Below are 20,743 nucleotides of genomic sequence, written 5' to 3' on the forward strand. Positions count from 1 at the left end.
AGCAAAGTTGGAATGCAAGATTCTAATATTCTCTTTTGTAACTATTTGCTCAAAAATAACAATAAATATATGACATTTAAAGAACTTACATCACTTTACAAACTCTGTATAGGAACCACTTCACCAACGCTGAAATGCAGCCAATTTTTTGGCAGCCTTGCTAGGTTTTCTTATAGCACACAAAGACTACACAACAGCTGTAGGAGAGGAAGGGAAGAATACCACCCTACGCAGGTGAAACTAGAGGGGAGTGTCTTAGGGAGACAGAAGGCAATTTCCTCCAAGTTGGAAGTTAGCTTCAAGAATTTTAAGACCTTCATAAAACAAGTATTTAAAAACACTAGGGCATTTCTGGGCAGCATTTCCACTTTAAAACGCAGCTCAGGGACTGTATGAGGATGTCATGGTTTCTGGTTGTTGTTATGAGGTCCCTGCCAGCAATCTAATTGTGACTGGCCTAAGTTACAATACACATTCCTTTGAAATCCCATTAAAATACCCAGCTGCCACTTCTGTTCCATTGGGACCTGAATCTCTGGCCCCTTTGCTTTGACATGGAAGCAAAGCTGACTCTAAAGACTTGGATCAGTCGTTGTCTGCTGTAGCACTGAATGGTACAACAAGAAGCCAGCTCCCCTCTAACTCTTCCCCCTCCTTTGCACTAGGCCTCTTGACTCAATCTTTCATTGCTCCTTTGGAAATGGAGAAGTGCAAGGTTTATCGCGGAATCTGGTGCATCGCTGAAATAGGTTCCTTGTGTGCATGTCCCCTCCCCAATCTGAACTGTGATCATAGGAGGTGTTCTTGTCCTGTCAGTCTTGCTCGGATCCTGCTGAACATTCCTGAAGAGCTTCCCGCCTGTTAAAACGAATGCAAGGATGTCCAGGCAGAATCAGCTAGTCTGGCTAGAATGGGTTCCCCTGGTGTTTCCATGTTGCTGGCAGCTGCTCCCTGCAGAGGAATCGAGGCAGATGTGGTGGGCAAAGGGATGTTACCTCGCAGGAACGTGCCTGGAGCGCTGCCATTCACGTCATTCCCCGGGTTGGCAACATTAAGGGCACTGTTGCTGACTGTCCACAGACAGGGATAGTGGCTGGAACGAAGCAGTGTAAACCAGAATAGAACTTAGAGGTATTTCAAAGTAGATTAACACCCCCACCTCCCTGCTCCCATGGCGCACTATGGCAAAGTAAAGTGCATTACCCAGTATTGGCTACTGTCCATGATAGCATACCAGACTCAACAGGCCACTGGTCTCAACTGGCAACTCCTATGTGAAAACCCAATAAGAACTAGGGCTGGTTTGGGGCAAGGGGGGAAAGGGAAGGAAATGTGAAGCTAATTTTGAAATCTGAAAAGGTTTATCGTTCTACATTTTGAAAATAGTTCCACCAGCTCTGCAGCTGATCAACAAAGGAGAGGACATTTTTAAAAAATGTTTTCTCCAGTGACTTTCAGAATTTTAAAATTAAAATCCTCATCCAAACTTCTAAATTCAAAACGTTTCAACTTCTCTGTTAACAATACTTGATACCTTTGTAACATCTTATGAACTGGACCTCACAATGCCCCAGAGAGGCCAAGTATTATCAGCCTCCTTTTACACAGAGAGATTAAGGCCAAAATATTTTAGTGTCCACTAATTTGGGATGCCTGAATTTGTACGTGTTGAAAGGAGACATTGCCTTTCAGAGGTGCTGAGCACCTGCAGCTCCCATTGATGTCAGCTGGCGTTGAAAGTGCTCAGCCCTTCGGAAAATCAAGCCAGGATTTTCAGGCTGGGCACCCAGAAAATAAGGAACCCACAATTAGTGAATCCCTATAAAAATGCAGCCGTGATTTTCCTGGGATCAATCACCAAAACCAGGCATAGAACTCAAGAGTCCTATTGTCCAGTCCCATTTATATAGTCCCTGGATCAAATGCCTTTCTATTGCTGGAAGGAGAACACAGAAGTCCTGACTCCCATTCCTACACTAAGTACTGGCTCACACTCGCTCCTCTCCTTCCCTTGACTAAGTATTCTCTTAAAGGTTAAATAATAGACTGAAAGGACTAACTGTGCACTAGATAAAGGGTGGAGATAATACTAATTACCATTTATTTAGTGCTCTCCATTTCAAAGAACAGCACAAAGATTAACTATTTAAGCCTCACAAAACCCTGCTGGTAAACATTGTCGTCTTCATTTTACAGATTGGGAAACTGAGGTAAAGTGATTTGGGTAAGGCCATGCAATGAGGCGGTGGCAGAGCTAGGCTTGGTCAGAAAGTCCTCAGTTCTAAACCCTTGCACATGCTTCCAAGCAATGCTGCCTAATCCTAGTGAAGGAGAAACTGCTGGGCTTGTCCCTTCTCTAATATCTATGGTTCCACTGTAACCTTACCTAGGACCCGCAGTGGCAGTTCCCTTGGCATGTGGTACTGAAAGCAAGTTGGCATGTGGAGTGGATTGTAAAGAAGTCCAGCTATCGTGTGTTGGAAACATCTGCAGATTATTGCTTGAGCTCTCGATCAAATTCACTTTGGAGGAAACACAAAAGTTTGGTGACTATACCAAGTTATTGCAAGGCAATAAAAGAATGTAGAAAACAGGCAGGACTGAGAGAGAATCTAATTGGCTAATAAAAGTTCCTCCCCATGGGCTTGAGACAACAAGCACACAGGGAAGAACAAACTTACTTTACTCATGTTTTTTTCCACTCAAAAGGTGAATCACGACACTAGTCTGGATGGCAGAGGAATGGTAACAGGACCAGAGCTGGCTGAATGATTTTGAATGGAACATTTTTCCATTGGAAAATGCCGTGTTGTTGATATCAAAACTTTCCATGGGAACATGTCGATTTTGACTAAATTTTGTTTGGAAAAAAATGGTGAGCATTTTGAAAAGGTTGATGTGTTCCGTGCCGACCTTATCGCAACAGAATGGTTCAATTTTTCATTTCAAAATGATTTTTTGCTTAGAAATGTATTTTATATTATAAATAGAGCTGAGTGAATAGCTGGGTGTCCCAGGGCTTCCAGGCTCCTGTCTCCACAGGCGAAGCTTGGTGGGGCTGCTGGGGGGCTATGCACCATGAAAGCTCCAGGGATCCTGGCCCTGGGGCAGTCTGGCAGGTGGGTCAGCATTTCCCATGGAACAGAAATTCTGAGTTCTGACCCGCTCTAAATGGAATGTAGAACTTTTCATCTCTAGCATTGTCAGTTCAAGTCCAGCCTAAGCCGATAATGAGCAAAGTTACTACCAGCTGCTGATTGTTCAATGACCTACGTGCAGGGCCAGTGCAACCATTTAGGCAACCTAGGCGGTCGCCTAGGGCACTAGGATTTGGGGGGCGCCATTTTCTTCTGCAGCGACCGTGGCGGCCGGATCTTTGGCTGCCCCGGTCGCCGCCGGCATTTAGGCGGAGGGAGTTGGGGCAGTGGAGCGCGGGGAGGGCCGCCTGCAGCAATGGGGGTGGGGGCAGCACGCAGGGGAACTCCCCGCCCCAGCTCACCCCTGCCCCGCCTCCTCCACAAGCATGCCGTCGCTGCTTCACTTCTCCCGCCTCCCAGGCTTGCGGCGCCTAAGCTGATTGGTGCCGCAAGCCTGGAAGGAGGGAGAAGTGAAGCAGCGACGGCGTGCTCGGGGAGGAGGTGGGGCAGGGGTGCCTCAGGGTGGGGAGCTGCCGCGGGGGTGGCGCGCCTCAGGGCGGAGGGGGGAGCTGCCGTGGGGGGGGCGCCTCAGGGCGGGGGCTCGGGGACGGGGGGGGCGCAAGGTGGAAGTTTCGCCTACGGCGCGAAACATCCTTCCACCGGCCCTGCCTACGTGAAACAAACTGATGCTCTCAGTCCTGTTCCTTGTGAACATGTATCCATATCAGAGAAACTGGCACCAAAATTGGTATTAACTGGCAGTCACAACAGGAAGATGAAGGACTGAATGGGACACAGTAGAGCACCTCAGAGAATTTTCAGGCAGAGGAGGCTCTAAAGACACATTGACAATACAAAAACCTGTTCCAAATCAGCTCTTAACATTCCCTTAAGGGCTGCTTTTGACTCTGGAAGGAGACTGTTTCATTACTTGGAGTGAAAGGAAGGTCTGAAATGGTTCTGGGAGTTTGGGTATAATTAATAAGAAGTAATTTAAACACAATTGTTCTCCTTCTTCCATTCTCATCTATCTTCACCTACTTAGCCCTCATGACATATCTACCTCTGTAACTTTTATACTTTTGTTTTCTGTGAACTGCACCTTTAAATTTCTGAATACTCTCCTTGTGTGTGGAGTTCAGGAGCTATTTTGTTTTCAGAGTTCAGTGCAGACGGTTACAGAAGAGACACACACTGTGCTCTCTCCATTGACTTCTGTTTTTTCTTGCTTTGCTGTTTCTTTTAATGTAAGGAAGAATTGTGCAGGCTGTGTGTGAGGAGACATTGCAGCCTTACCTGTTGGGGTGTGATTTCTCTGCATGTATGAAGGAGGATATGGTGCAGCCCGATGCCCTCGAAGGGCTGCATAATGCTCACAGCCATGGTGGGAATGCGGGGCAGGCAGAGACAAAGCTCCTCCATACTGATAATTAGAGTTTCCTGCTGCACACACTGCATCTGGATTGGAAATCAACCAGCCACCTACTGTGAGGGAAAAGGAAGAACCAGCAAGCAAAATTAATAAAAATGTAATAAGGAAAGTAACCAGGCTTCCTAAAAATGTACCCTGCCAGATCACAAAAATTCCAGACAGTAGGAAACCTGCTTGTTGCCTGGCGTTTGTTTTGTACCAAAGAATGAGTTCCAAGCCACAAAAAAGACATTTAGACACCAGATAACGATATCGCTAATGCTTAGATAGCATCTTCATCCCAAATGATCCCCCAGCACTTAACAAATTTTAGAAAGGAAGCCATTCACTCCCCCAGTGAAATGCAACCTAGGGTGGAACATGGCAGCTTCTTATCAGCAAAGAGCAAATATAACTTAGAGAATTTTTTCACTTCAAGGTCCAAGAAACACAGACAAGGTTTTCATCTCAAGGCCAAAAGACCAAAAACATCAAGACACTTGATCACAGCCTTGGATAGACCAAGAGACTACTACACTTGACCAGAGCTCGGAGAGCCGAGAAGCTTAAGGCAGGATGTGAAGAATACTACAGTATTCAAATGAAGGGGAGCAGATTTAGGAAAACACAGTTAGTTACCTAGAGATGTAATTTGCCCTTACTCTTATGAAAAGTACCATGGGATCTTTAATAAGCACAAATGGTCAGGACCTCAGTTTACCCTTTTATTCAAAAGATAATAGCAAGGTACCAACCGCTAGCAAGGTCTGCCAAGATTACAGAGCAAGAGAGCTTGGCTATTAACCTGGCACTTTCATGTATTGATTGTCCACTCAGATTTTAGAGGGGTGTAGAACACTTGCTAATGCAGAGATTTTTTTCATACCCTGGAGTTCGAACAGCACAAGCAGAAGCATGTACCCTATGTTAGTTGTACATTATGTGTTATGAGCAAAATTCAGACAGGCTACAAATCAAATTTAATCCCCAGGGCCAGGGCACACATCAGGAGTTGGGTTTCATTTTTCTTTTTATTAAAGTGACCCGACCCCTCACTCCAACTTTCACTTCCCTCAAAAGCCCCAAAGACGACTCATCTATTCCTCTGTCCGAGGGGAGCTGGATGTGCCTCCTTCTGGAATCCACCCAAACTGCACCTCAGTTTGGCATTTCTCTAAAGAACAATGTAACTTGACGCCTTTACGCCTATCCACAATGCTGACCTCACTGCCTCTCAAGCAATTCCATATGCTGCACATCCATGGGCTACGTATTCTGTAACACTCACCATGTGCTGTACATACAGATGCCACAGTTGCCAGCTACCCATATGTATTGTAAGGGAGACAGCGAACCTAGGGCCTTCTGGCACACAAACAGAAGTACCTACTACTGGTACTGAAATAAAGAGGCTCTTCTTCAACCAGACTGAAGTAGAAGAGTTTTATTCTGTAGGCCTCAGGACACTGGAGGGCCATGATGCACAAACACCCAGTATTAATACTGAGCAGATAGCTGTGACTTTCTTGTGAACTACTGAGCAAATTAAATATCTTGTTGTTTGCTATGGTTGGGACCTCATAATGCAATCGTTCATGGGCATTTGTACAAACTGAATTTCATTTGTGAACAAAACAAGTAAGATGGGCAATCCAAAGTTCATTTATAGGTGGGAATAGAATTGCCAGTGTGACTGATTATAAAGTACATGGTGGCAATTAGAAATAATAATGGGAAATGAAATCAAAATAGTTTGTGGAACAGGCAAGAAGCAAAAAATGTCAGTAAAAATGTTTCAGAGAAAAATCTGGAAAGAAAACATTTTTCACAAATATCAGAGTTTATGACTGGAAGAAAAGCCAAATTTCAATAAAACAAGAACAACCACTCCTCCTATTTTTTATGAATCATTCATCCAGCGATAATGATGGGACATTTGTAGGGATAACAAGAGTTTCCAGAGTTATAATACTAAACAAACAAAAAAAGAACACAGCTTTGGAAAGGTTATAAGTCTCAAACTGCCAGGCTCAAGCAAACCTCTAAATATCGGGGAATATAAAGAAAATGTCCTTGTAGGTAGATTATCCCATAGCTGCCTACTACATGGTTTCTTGAACCTCCCTCTGACGTATTTATAGTATTGGCTTCCATCAGTGACAGGGTTCTACATTGGATAAGACTAGTGGCCATCTAGTCTAGCACAGCCTATGTCCACAATACCTATTATATTACATAATACTTCAAGTTCCCATGAGTAAAATGATGTTGGGAAACCTTACGGTGAGAATATGTCATATGTTGACCTTCCGAAACATTTTCGGGAGTATCCTTGGGATGGTTTCTGAAAGAGAAAATAATGAGTGGTTATGTTGTGCTGTATTCAAAAGAAGGTGAAAGGGTTAGGGAAATGGAAATTGAAAAAAAATAAAAACTGAAAATTGTTCAATTTTAGGTTTCATCAACTGAAAAGACAAAGGAAAATGAAGACAAAAAAGAAATTCCACCATCTTCAGCTGATCGCTAGAGAACTGTAGAAAGCTCTGTACTATGCAAGATGTGTAGTCAAGAAGGCAGGAGCGCTTGCCTCATTCCATGTGCAACAATGTCCCCGGCTCTGTCATCTTTGGGGATTGAACCCTAGCGCTCTGGATCTAAGTACATGAGCCTTTTTTGCTTGAGTGAAAGGACCAAGGCCATTAACTTCAAGGCAGTAGTAGACTCAAACCTCTATACATGGTCCAGCCACCGGAGGGGAACAAAGAGCCATATTTTGTTAGCATGGGTGGCACATACAAACCATTTAAAGATGACAAATAAATACACTATTATTTTCTGACAGTACATGTCTCTCTAACTTCTTAAATACAGTGATCTCCTATGGAGACTATTTTAATGAAATGGGTCACACTTTACCATAAAGGTATAGTAATTACAGTGTAGTAACATTGCAATTTCACTGTGGTTATGTTGATATCTGTGGTTACTACTTATTCATATAACTAGATAGTTACATGAAATGAGAATATATGAGAATAATTAAATTGTAAATACAATGGAGCTAACATACCTAAAATCTACCACTATATGTATGAAATGCAACACTGAAGAGTTAATAAGAAGTACAAACAGTCAGCATGTAAAATTTCTATTTCTATGAATTAGTGGTAATTGTATACTGAAAAGCAAAACCAAAGATAACCATAATGTAACTATACTGTAACAGTAGTCTTATTTATAGTGACCAATAAATGATATTTCAGCATCTTGTATCAGCAGTGCACTCACCCATGTAGGACCAAAATGTGATGACAAATACCGTGGTGTAGATATGGCATTAACACCACTGACCTCAATGGAGTGACTCTGGATTTATAGCAGTGGAAAGGAGGTCAGGATTTGCCCTCATCTTTCTCAGAGAATTGTTACCATTTTAACTGTAACAGCAGCAAAAGGCATCAAGCTGAGTAAAAGCCGAACTCACCTTTCCTTTGCATCCAGGAAGGCTTTGGCAAAGGGATTATACTTGATTTTGAGAGCTGTTATCTTGGGTTTACAAAAAACAAGGCATGTTAGTGAAGGTAATTTTAACAGAGACTTGACATAGCATTGTCCAGAGTCAACTGAATGGACTGAGTTCCTCCTCAGTTAGTGAAACAAAAGATAGGCATTGTATTTACCATGCGGCTATATGTCAGCCAGGTGCATTGTGTGGGAGCATTGCTCTCCTCTGAAGCATCGGACATTGGTCACTGCCAAAGGCAGGAAACCAGAACTGATGGACCAATGGTCTGATCCAGTATGGCAAATTCTGTATTACTATGAATACTTCTCCCAAAGTTGCTGAATTGCATAGAAATATGTATAATATCTGTAGTGATATTAACTAGGAAAAAAGGGACAAGGGCCACCAACCCTCATGCTTCAGGGCACAGCCTGATTACAGTTTGGGGTCAGGAAGAAATTTCCCCATATTATAGTACAATAGTCTGGGTGCATCATAGGAGGAGTGGAGGGGTTATACTTTCCACTGAAATATCCAGCACTGGCCAGTGTTAGAGACAGATACTGGAGAAGACAGAAAGTCAGTCTGTTCCAGCATGGTAAGGGGATGGGCTACTGGTACAGATAGACCAGGGGTCGGCAACCTTTCAGAAGTGGTGTGCCGAGTCTTCATTTATTCACTCTAATTTAAGGTTTCGCGTGCCAGTAATACATTTTAACGTTTTTTAGAAGGTCTCTTTCTATAAATCTATAAACTGTTGTATGTAAAGTAAATAAGGTTTTTAAAATGTTTAAAAAGCTTCATTTAAAATTAAATTAAAATGCAGAGCCCCCCGGACTGGTGGCCAGGACCCAGGCAGTGTGAGCGCCACTGAAAATCAGCCCACGTGCCGCCTTCGGCACACGTGCCAGAGGTTGCCTACCCCTGAGATAGGCCAATCCAGTATGGCAGCAGACAGAATACCAGACTAGCCTGACCATTCATCTGTCCTGGTACTGCAGTCAAATTCTAGACAAGGTGGACCAAGGGTATGTTTTGTTCCAGCAAGGAGACAGAGTATTCGATTAGATGGGCCCTCAATTCGCTCTGGACTGACAGGGAGACAGGATACTGGATTATTTTCACCATTGGTGTGTGCTGATCTGGCAGGTCTTAGGCTTTTAATATTTCTCATCCGCGATGACCAAACTGTGTGACATTATTACCCACCTACCTCTTCATTTTGATAAGCAGTGACAGCTATGAACTGAGTCTCCGGAAAGGAGCAGTTCATCACCATCCTGTGTGGGCCTCCCACACGAATGATGTGAACCTGAGGCTCATATTTATGCAAGGAATTCAGCATTATCTGCAGAAAACAAGAAGGAAGAGAGATGGAATTAATAGGCAGCAAGTTTAAAACAAACCAAAGGAAGTATTTCTTCACACAGTGTACAGTCCACCTGTGGAACTCCTTGCCAGAGGATGTTGTGAAGGCCAAGACTATAACAGGGTTCAAAAAAGAACTAGATAAGTTCATGGAGGATAGGTCCATCAATGGCTATGAGCCAGGACGGGCAGTGTCCCTAGCCCCTGTTTGCCAGAAGCTGGGACTAGATGATAGAGGATGGATCACTTGATAATTGCCCTATTCTGTTCATTCCCTCTGGGGCACCTGGCATCGGCCACTGTCAGAAGACAGGATACTGGGCTAGATGGACCTTTGGTCTGACCCAGTATGGCCATTCTTATGGACTGTCACAGCTACATCAGTGATACCCAGCCTGAAACAGCTGAAGAGCTATGTTTGTCACCAAACAGAGCCACAGAGGAATTACGGGTTTCAGAGTAGCAGCCGTGTTAGTCTGTATCCGCAAAAAGAACAGGAGTACTTGTGGCACCTTAGAGACTAACAAATTTATTTGAGCATAAGCTTTCATGGGCTACAGCCCACTTCATCAGATGCATCCGAAAAAGTGGGCTGTAGCCCACGAAAGCTTATGCTCAAATAAATTTGTTAGTCTCTAAGGTGCCACAAGTACTCCTGTTCTTTTAGAGGAATTACGAGCAATTACCTGACCTTGGCCTTGTGGTATTTGCATCGTGTCATTGATACTCGTTGTCAGTCCCATATTGAGGGGACATCATGTACCATCATCACGGTGCAACCCCAATGTCAGCAGAGCTCTCCAGGGTCATCCTCTCTGTGATTCCACACTACACTCTGTCCCCTCCCCAATTCCTGGTTGCTGAAAGAGAGAGAGAAGGATTTCTCCTTTCCTCCCTCTGTTCTAGCTGCAGGTATGGACAGGGACAGACTCCAGCTGAATTACATTAGATGCTTCTGATGCAGCAGTAAATATTTATATTATGATAGTGCCCAAAGAAGACCCCAGTCAGAATTGAGGCACAACTGTGCTGGAAGCTGTACAAACAGATGAGAGAATCCCCACCCAGAGGTGCTTATGGTCTAAAAAGCACTGGGACCATGATCTTTTTCTGTGTTTTGCACAGTGCTGAACAAACCAGGGGTCCACAGTGAACAATACAATTATTTGTTATTATTATAAAATACCTCCCTCCAAGTATCACATTTTGATTAAGAACAAAGAAGGGGAAGCAGAGCCCCAGACAGGGGGCATGACTTGCCTAAACACCCAGATTTGTTTGTCTTTGGCTCTGCTACTGACACCGTGTACGACCTTGGGCAAAGCATGTCACCTGTCTATGCCTCTGTTTCCCCATCCAGAAAATGGGGAGAAACAATTCCCTACCTCATAAGAGTGCTCTGAAGCTAAATTTTAAGGCTTGTGAGGTGCCTAGGTGAGCATAATAGAAATGACAACAAATTAGAAATACTACAATAAGGAGATACTACTCAGGACTAAGGTTAAAGTATTTATAGGTTTAGCAGAATTTGATTTTTTATACATATATAATTTTGACAGATAATATTGATGTTTATTTTTAAGCATTTTTTCTAATTTTTGTATATATAAAAGTTCACAGTTGCACAAAATTATGGGCATGACAGATAATGGGGGGCGGGTCAGATGATTATTATTTAATGACAGTAGATGTTGAGATTTGAAAAATTAAAGCTTTATAATTGTTAAACCACAAATTGTCAACATCACGTCAAGCTACACTTAAATCAATATCCTTAAATCAAACTCTAATATGTTCTCAAGCAGCATTTTTCTTACTTTGCCTATCTGGACATTTTGATTATCATTGATGGAAATATTTTTTGTCTGCTTGTGTGTATATATAGTAAAATTGACATTTACTGATAAAAATCAAATCCTTCCAAGCCTAAGTATTTACTTGAAAGGAATTGACTCCTGGCTGACAAGTAGCATCCAATATAGGAGTTCTGTACAAAAAACAAAACAAACAAACAAACAAAAGATCTTGTGCAATATTTTACTTTCAGATACGTCTTTAAAAAAATACAGTCCAAACCAATTTTTCTGTTTGTATTTTTAAGGGGCTCAAAGTGAATGTCACTTATTTCTAGTACATGCAGTTTCCTTCCAAAGGCCAAAGCTGACTCAATAGAATATTCATAATTATCATGAGGCAGAAGCAGACATAATAATTATTTCATTTAGGAGCAGCCTTTTATTCTGGTATCTGACTCTTGCCAACATTCCACTTACACCAAACAACATGGGGGGAAACAACAAAAACCTAATACCCACAACCATTTTTTCCCCTTTCTCTAAAGTTCTATGTAAAAAACCCAGCACACAAGACAAACTATGAAAAGCCCCCGATGATTAAGTAACCCACAGCACTCTCTGTCTCTCTTAACATCAAGAAGTCCATTAAAATCTGAAAGTGCCAATTAAGACCTGTTTATTCCTGTTTACGTTTGGGCTCCAGAGAATAATTGGCATCTGTGGGTGAAGAGGGCCCCTCTAATTGCATAAATGCACCCTTGATATTTCTTGATTGGTAGGTGCTTGCGATGGAAGACAAGAGGTGTATGGGAAACATCGTGCTGTACCTGCCCGCTTCCATTGAGCTTGTTGGTAAGTTTCACTTTGCTGAAGGAAACAGAGGCTTTCATCCAGTGTGCCCCGAAGTTGGGAGAGTCTGGGTGAATGTAGACGCAGCTGTGGCTTGGTGGCTCTGGTTTCCCAGCAGGCACCCATTCACCGTTCACGTACTTCCAGCGGTGGCCGTCGGTCGGGGCAAAGTCCAACAGGAAGGAGTACATGGCGTTGGGATCCAAACCTGACACGCTGATCTTTAAAACCGGGAACATCCGTCTGTAGTGGAAACAGAAGGCAGGAGTGGGAAAAGCATCATTAGTCCTGATATAAAAGAGGCTAGTTAGTATGTTTCTGCAAAGATGCTCCCTGAGTTGCTCAAAGAACAAATTACCCTCACTTTGGCTGAACCAGAGATGATGTTAAAGGGCTACCATCACTTTGTTTTCATTTCCTGTTGATCAGTCAGAAGCAGTCACAAAATGCTTTCATGTTACACCTGAAATATGGAATTTCACCCCAAAAACACCCTGATTGATGGGACCAGGACTGATAATATTGTCCTGCACTAGTCACACTCTTAGGGCTATCAACTTTATTCCACTGGAGAGGTGGATGGAAATCCCTATGCCACTGTAGTACAGAGCTAGAAGACAGCGAGAATTCAAATCTTATAATTTTAAGATCTTAATTTCTAGAAAACTATTAAAAAAAAATCATTCACACATCCCCACTTTTATCCCTGACCAGCCAATGGGGAGCCATAACTCTGACCATAAACAAGATATATCAACACAGGCAGATTTAAATTCTTCCTTCACTACATAGACATTTTGGAAAAATCACTAAGATGGGAGGGGTTCTTCAATCTAGCAGAGAAAGGTGTAACACGATCCAATGGCTGGAAGTTGAAGCTAGACAAATTCAGACTGGAAATAAGGTGTACATCTTTAATGGTGAGAGTAATTAACCATTGGAACAATTGACCAAGGGTCGTGGTGGATTCTCCATCACTGACAAATTTTTAAATCAAGACTGGATGTTTTTATAAAAGATCTGCTCTAGGAATTATTTTGGGGAAGTTCTATGGCCTGCTTTATACAGTTGGTCAGACTAGATACTCAAAATGGTCTTTCTGGCCTTGGAATCTATGAATTATATAGGTCGCTTGAAGTTGCATATGGAACATACATACATAAGAACAGCCTCACTGGGTCAGACCAAAGGTCCATCCAGCCCAGCATCCTGCCTTCCAACAGTGGCTAATGCCAGGTGCCCCAGAGAGAATGAACAGAACAGCGAATCATCAAGTGATCCATCCCCTGTCGCCCATTCCCAGCTTTTGGCAAACAAAGGCTAGGGACATGATCCCTGCCCATCCTGGCTAATAGCCACTGATGGACCTATCCTCCAGTTCTTTTTTGAACCCTGTTATAGTCTTGGCCTTCACAACATCCTCTGGCAAGGAGTTCCATAGGTTGACTGCGTTGTGTGAAAAAATACTTCCTAGCTTCTGGCAAACAGAGGCTAGGGACACCATCCCTGCCCATCCTGGCTAATAGCCATTGATGGACCTATCCTCTGTGAACTTACCTAGTTCTTTTTTGAACCCTGTTATATGGAATAAGGCAGGGCTTTAAAGCCACCTGCATATCTATATGGTTGATTAATGTGCACAGTGAATGAGGAAGACCATTTCAATTAGGGCCTGATCCAAAGCTCATTGAAGTCAATGGAAAGACTCCCATTGACATTGGTGGGCTTTGGATCAGGCCCTTAGTGCACAAAAATGCACACTTGTTGCATGTGCATCTTGAGCGGGAATTCGTTCTACAGATGTCTAGCAAATAGCTTTGCATCATGGAATTTTTGTTTTCTTGTTTTATGTGTGGAGATTGTTTTGTTTTTTTACATTGTATACATCATACAGTTTTATTTACACACACACACACACACACACACTCCATGTTGTAAATAAGCCTACTCTTGCCATGGTCCCCCCAGCACATATTGCCCCCTTGGTTTCACCACAGCCCCACTCATTAACATCACTCCCCACACCTACATCGTCACTCCCCCTTGAGGCCCACACTTCTCTCACTCAGCTTGTAAACTATGAGATGCGCCAACTGTTAGCCGTGTCAGTGATACATAGCAACATTTAAAAGCTGCAGGTGGTAGGCAAGCAGGGAGGCTGTGGTAGGGGGAGGGGCTGTGCGGGGAGCATGTTGGAGAGTAAGGCTGGGGGTGATTGGGAGACTGCGGGGGGGGGGGGGGGGGAAGAGGGTTTGGGGGCAGCACTCTGGCCTGTCCATGGAAAAGTGGCCTGGTGGCGGAGTGCTGTTCTGAAAATGATCAGGAGGGGAAGTGAGTCTGGGGGTAGACGGTTGGGGGTGAGAACTCAAGTTTCTGTAGGGATAATAACAAGGAGTCCGGTGGCACCTATTGATAGCTGTCCATGGGAATGACTCTCCATGTTGATATATATTAATTGAAAACCTGGGAAAGGCACACAACCTCCTCCCCCACCCCCCCCAGTTTACTTTGAGGAAAGGTTGTTAGACGGATATGTCCTACCACTGCAAACCTTAGGCCTTGGCTACACTGGCACTGTACAGCGCTGCAACTTGCTGTGCTCAGGGGTGTGAAAACGCCCCCCCCCCCCCCGAACGCAGCGAGTGCAGCGCTGTAAAGCGCCAGTGTGATCCGAGCCTGCAGCGCTGCATGCTCACTCGCAGCACTGCAAGCTACTCCCCTCAGAGAGGTGGAGTACATACAGCGCTGCGAGAGCTCTCTCGCAGCGCTGGCGGCGCGACTAGCCAAGGCCTTAGAAAGCATGCAGTGAGGTTGAAAACGGGCTGCAAACTCCGCTTCTTTGTTATGTTTAGGAAAAGCTGTACGACAGGGCGAACTATGGGGCTAGCGGGAGGGGTTCTCCCATTGCTGTAGTAAATTCACCTCCCTAGTAAGCAGTAGCTAGGTCGATGGAAGAATTCTTCTGTCGACCTAGCACTGTCTGCACCAGTGGTTAGGTCAGCATAGCTGCACCTCTCAGGCATGGGGATTTTTCACATCCCTGAGAGATGCAGCTATGCCAATGTAAGTTTTCAATATAGACCAGCCCTTAGTCTCTCTGTGCCTCAGTTTCCCAGCTACAAAATGAGGATGATAGCACTTCCCTACCTCACAGGGGTGATGTGAAGATAAATGCTTTAGCGATTCAGAGACACTCAGATACTACAGTGATGTGGGGGCTATACCTTAGATAAAACTTTTGAAATCAGGAGTTAAGTTATGGTTAGGATACGAAAACAGCTCTAACGTAAACAGCAACAGAATAAAAACAGTGGTGAATCTCACTGCATCAGCATCACAGCTCAGCTGCGTTTCATACTATCGTGAACTAGGATTAAGTGGCGTATCGGTTTAATAACTGGTATGTCCAGCACTTCTTGTGGCAATCAGAGTGCAGACGCCTCAAGGAGAGAACAGATGGATTAAACCCCAGAAATGAACGGTTGATTTAACTGATTGTAGACAATGATATTGTACTATAAAAACATATCGAGTACATACGCTCAAATAAATTTGTTAGTCTCTAAGGTGCCACAAGTACTCCTGTTCCTTTTGCGGATACAGACTAACACGGCGGCTACTCTGTACCATATCGAGTAAGGTCTTTTATGAAAGCTTGCAATGTTCTGAACTTGATGGTCATTAGGAGATGTGTACACACCAAGGTTAGGAATGTATGTATGTGTATAGATAGAAAGTTGCAAATTGTAACTGTGATGCAACTTTAGCATCACCTCATAATAGGGCCTAGAAGTAATCAGGCAGGGAGGGGCTACCTCCCGAGCCAGTTGTGTACAAGAATCCAGCCATTGTCCAGCCCAGAAAAGGACAATGGTGAACCATTAAAGCTAATGGAAAGACTTTGAGACAACTGGAGACAGGGGAGCGAGAACAATTTGTATAGTGGGGGTGCTGAGAGCCATTGAACCAAAGTGTAAACCCTGTGTATGACGGGAACCACTTCAAGCCACAGGTGCTGCCGCACACCCAGCACTTCTAGTTCCACCATCTATGACTGGAGATTTTCCCAGTCTGAATAACCATGAATTACCTAGTCTGAAAGGAAGAGCGGGGGGAATGGGAAGCCTTTCAAAAAGGAGGCTTGAAACTGAATTTTCCATCCAGAAACAGGGACAATTAGTTGGCAGGTGCTGTCCATGAAACACCGGATGCTCCTTATGGCTAGGGTGTACACTGGGAAACTGTTCCGAGGCACAAGGAATCTTGTATTAGACAAGGGGTTTTATCTAATATGGAAATGGAAAGCCTGAGATTGCATCTTTCTGTTTATTTTCTGTGTAACATGGATGTTTGTTTCCCTTCCTCCTTCATCTTTGGATCTGTGGCTTTTCTATTAAATAAACCTTTTGTTTAGTTTTACCCCAAACAAGTCTACGATGTGCAAACCACGTGGAGTGTGCGTGCCAAAGTAAATTGCTGTCGGAGGGCTGGTTTCATGCCTTCCGCGGGGAGGAGCCAGAGGGGAAAGCCCAAGTGCCTGGAATTCATGAAGGATGGATTTGGGAAGTCTCAGGACTGGAAGGACTGTTCATGTCACGCTGCAGGGAGGAACGAGGCTGGTGGAAGTCAGGGTGAGACTTTGTGCTTGTGGGCAGGCGACTGGTGTCAGGGTTCTGAGCCATCGCATCCCAGCATAAAGACACCCCAGGGTACAGGGCAGGCAGTGACAGAACTTCTTCCTGGGCTGTGTGATCCCCAAAACACTACATGTATCCACCTCTAACTTCTGTGATTCTCTACATCCTGCTATGCCAGTTACATTATTATAACGGAGCATCACATTGTATCGGATACATATATCAGCTATAGTATCAAAGTCTCTAATTCTGACTTGATATTCACTGTGGGCACTTGGAGTCACTATGATTCAAGCACATTTGGGGAAACATCAGTGCCCACTGGAGACTAATCTATTAGAAATTGTTAAATTGTACATGTTATACTTGTGCTGCTAAGTCCTAAACTTTAAGGCTATGCAGCAGTGCGGAGCCCTCCCGGCAGAGGGCACAGCAGTCGGGGCCGCATGGCGAGCGCCCCACTGAAGCCCTGGCCGCCCCCCTTCTCTCTCTATCCCCCCGCTCCCTCCCCCTCCCCCCGATAGCCGGGGCACATATGCAGTGCAGGGAATCCCCCTGCACCCTGGCTCCAGCCGCGCCGCAGGTTTTTGTTGTTTTTTTTTGCTTTGCCATTCTGGCTGCCACGATTTTTTTTTTGCTTGGGGCGGCAAAAAAGCCAGAGCCGGCCCTGTTTGCAGCCTTACATTTTTCTGGTTCTATTCATAGCGCTGCCTTTGATTTGGTAGATGACTTTGGCCAAGTCGCTTCACCACACTGGGCCTCAGTTTCCCCAGATAATAACACTTACTGGTTTGATAGTGTGTTGTCAGGATTAATTCCTGGTCGTTCATAAAGCTCTTAGGATGGGATTTTCAAAATTGCTCTGCGTTCCTCCCTTTGAAGTCAATGGGGGTTTTAACATAAACTTCAATAGGAGCAGGGCTAGGCCAGTGTCATGAACTTTTGACACTCCCACCCGAAAAGCCCAACACAAGACTTTTCTTGTTATTTACGAGTCCCTAGCCTGCAAAAGGCCATGAGTCATAGAAAAAAAGAGCTCCACCAGGTCCCACTTTGTCTGTCCCCTAGGACTCTGCAGGGCATTGTCTATATTTCCCCAGCTTGACCTCTGGTTTTAATTAAAATATACTTTTAGAAATTCAAAGAGGCCTTTTTACAAAAGCCTACATGATTTTATAGTAACAGCCCCAAACCCTCTAATAACATAACTGTGCTTAGGGCCATAAAACCAGAGACTATTGTACTTTGACTTATTTATAAGGCAACTTACATTTTCTATTATAGAAAGGACCCAGTCCTGCTTCCACCGATGTTAGTGACAGCTCTCATTGACTTCGAGGGGGGAGGGGGCAGAATCAGGTTGATAATGAAGGCAAAGTTTAGATCAAAGCAAAAATATTGAGAGTTTGATCAGTGGAAAGCTATCCATAGCCCACCCAAAAGTAACCATGAACACCTGATAACAACAGACCCATCGAACTCCCTCTTCCCCATGGCAAAAACCATTATCCACACATACTCACTTGTATGCTTTCCCTCTGGTAAAATACTATTCTGTGTAGGGATAAGCAGTATAGTCTACACTGATTGTTTACAGGTTGGTCTACAAAAGGAAGTTGCATTGGTTTAACTGAGGGTGTGATTTGTAACCAATTTAGTTAAATCAATGCAAAGCCCTTTTATCTGAGTTTAAACAGGCATGTCTGGGTTTGGCTTAAGTTGATTAGGAAACAGCTTAAGCCAAACTGAAATAAGCCATGCTTACAGCAAAACAAATGCCCACACAGGAGTTGGCTCTGCTTTAACTACATTCATTTAAAAACCAATTGAATTTAAACAGGCACAACTTCTGAATGTAGACGAGGCCTTAGAAGAAACAGATGTCTGTTTCTCCATACAGGTCACTCTTGGGAATGAATACAATACTAGTGTGGTATCAGTTCAATATCTGATAACTCAGGAATGTCAGCTGTTTTTGCAGGGGAGTAGGCTTCCTGAGTGAATAGATTGTTTTGATCTCTAACTGCTATGATCCATGACAGGTGCTAGCAGCTAGTACCACAGTTCAGCCGATGTCCCCTGTTCTGCGTCAGAAAATTGCTGGTCTTAATCTCTTTCTGCAAGATTGACACACGTCAGCCCTTCCGCTTGGCTCTTTCTCCCTCTTTGTTCCAATCCTTCCTTAATATGCATGTCTTCTATGAAATCTCCCAACAACAATCCAGCAAAGGAAGAACTGTGTGCTCTTAAAAAATGAAATCTCTGCCCTGCTTTGTGACTGGACCTTCCTCTAATCACCCCGTCTGTTACAGATCTAATGGCACGGTCTGCCCAGTTTAGAGTGGGAGCACCTTGGGTGGACAGTTCTCACTCCCAGCTCAGCAGAGTGCTAGACTTTTCCACTCCCTAAGGCTCCAGCTTTAACACTGTCTCCTCCTTTGCATTTTGTAGAGTGCCCACACACACTGATTGTGCCCAGCAGCTAAGAAGAATCGTGAGCAACGCAGAGGACATTTTGACTTCCTTAGATCTTGTGAATAAATCATTTACCAAAGTTCCAGCCAAGTTTCCAAATCCTCTGCCAAAGACAAAGGAGCAGCAGCACTGCTAAATCTGTACCACACCTATATGCTGCCAATGGGCTTGTCTTGCACCCATTTCTAGCACAAATTGTTTATACAGGACTGCGCATCAGGGTAACAGAGACAGGAAACTTGGTTTCTAGGCTGAGATCTACTATTGACTTGTGTGATCTCTGGTAGGTGACTCACTTTCTTCAGCTGTAAAATGGGGATGACGACACTGCTCTGCCTTTGTAAAGCACGTTCAGCCCTACAGACGAAAAGCTACTATCTAAGCACTGAGTACTGTTATAATAAGCAGTGTTCAGAGGGAATTATTTGCAAAGCCCTTGCAGTGGGGTTGGGAGGTGGAACTATCCTTCCCCTGGAAAATGTTCTTTACTATTTTGTTCAGTCCCAAGGCAATAAATATCTTCTTGCAGTGTCTCTTTCGATCAGGGATAAAAGGACACAGGAATGGTTTGTCAGTATTCAGAAAGGAACATGAACCTCCTCCTTAGTTTGCAGGCTGCCTCTGAGACTGCCTTTCCCTCCCTGCACAGGATATGTGGATGCACACACAGCACCAGCAACATTACACCATGGCTACAATTTTCTTTAGCCTATGTAAACAGCAGTTGCTAATATTCCCCATATACCGTAGGATACGCTAATTACACTGGGGACAGTACAGCACTCACCTGCCGTTCTTGGTCACGATCATCTCGTTAGTGACTTCCCTGAACCTCTGCCATAGCGCAGCCTCCTCCAAGACAACCTGGAGTTGTTTCTCGGTCGGGTCCCCTTTGTCTCTGCCAGCTTGGAGTTCGCTCTCCACGACATTGAGCAGCCTGGAGACGGTGCAGTCACTGGGCTTCTTACATCCCAAATCAGTCATGGTGTACTGTCAAAAACTTCTCAGCTGGCTTAAAAAAACAAACAAACACTAAACATACCTCAACCCAAGCCAATTAATTAGCCACACTAACAAATCTGCTCTCCCTGATCTTTGGCCATCTACTTGTTCCTCCCCCCTGGAAGTCCCAATGGGACAATGACACCAGTGTGTTAAGGTTGACACACATGCACATACAAAACGAGGACTATCTCCTAATTACTCATCAAGTCAGGTGGGAGGCAGCCTGATTACGCAATTGGCTGCCTCGGAAGAAGAGTTCTCCATCCAAATTAATGGGCTTTTATCTTTTTTTCAATCTGAAGTGGGTCTAATTGTTCTGCTTGAGAACCAGGTTTCCATTAATGAAAATTGTTTCGTTTCCAGACTGAAACAATGCATGGAAATTGTGCTTGTGCTGATGCAAACCCCAGCTAGCAACATTCAAGATTGGGGTGGAGAGATGCTAGTCTTGCAAGCTTTCCATCAGAAATCACAATGTGCTCACCCTGCTCCCCTTTTTCTTAAAAAAAAAAAAACCAACAATAAAAGGCCCCTCTGCACTTAAATTTTGCCCATGTGGT

General features: G+C 44.0%; 1 protein-coding gene across 1 annotated transcript; it reads right to left on the minus strand.

The window, feature by feature from the left end:
• Positions 1 to 861: 861 nt before the first annotated feature.
• TBX19 (T-box transcription factor 19) lies at positions 862 to 20,162 on the minus strand. The gene is made up of 8 exons (XM_065417298.1): positions 19,966 to 20,162; positions 12,045 to 12,309; positions 9,267 to 9,401; positions 8,033 to 8,094; positions 6,831 to 6,892; positions 4,434 to 4,622; positions 2,387 to 2,522; positions 862 to 1,093 (listed from the first exon to the last, which is right to left on the minus strand). The coding sequence occupies exons 1-8, from the start codon at positions 20,160 to 20,162 to the stop codon at positions 862 to 864; spliced, it is 1,278 nt and encodes a 425-aa protein (XP_065273370.1).
• Between the last annotated feature and the right edge of the window lie 581 nt (positions 20,163 to 20,743).

Source organism: Emys orbicularis, chromosome 1, assembly GCF_028017835.1.
Source record: "Emys orbicularis isolate rEmyOrb1 chromosome 1, rEmyOrb1.hap1, whole genome shotgun sequence".
Classification (NCBI taxonomy): Eukaryota; Metazoa; Chordata; order Testudines; family Emydidae; genus Emys; species Emys orbicularis.

Bases quoted from the DNA above. Each gene is read 5' to 3' on its own strand.
- TBX19 (XM_065417298.1), bottom strand. From the start codon at position 20,162: ATGACTGATTTGGGATGTAAGAAGCCCAGTGACTGCACCGTCTCCAGG. The intron at 4,623-6,830 runs GTAAGGTTTCCC...TTTCCCTCACAG, and splicing joins ACATATGACATATTCTCACC to TAGGTGGCTGGTTGATTTCC. The intron at 2,523-4,433 runs GTAAGGCTGCAA...TTTCCTCCAAAG, and splicing joins GAGAAATCACACCCCAACAG to TGAATTTGATCGAGAGCTCA.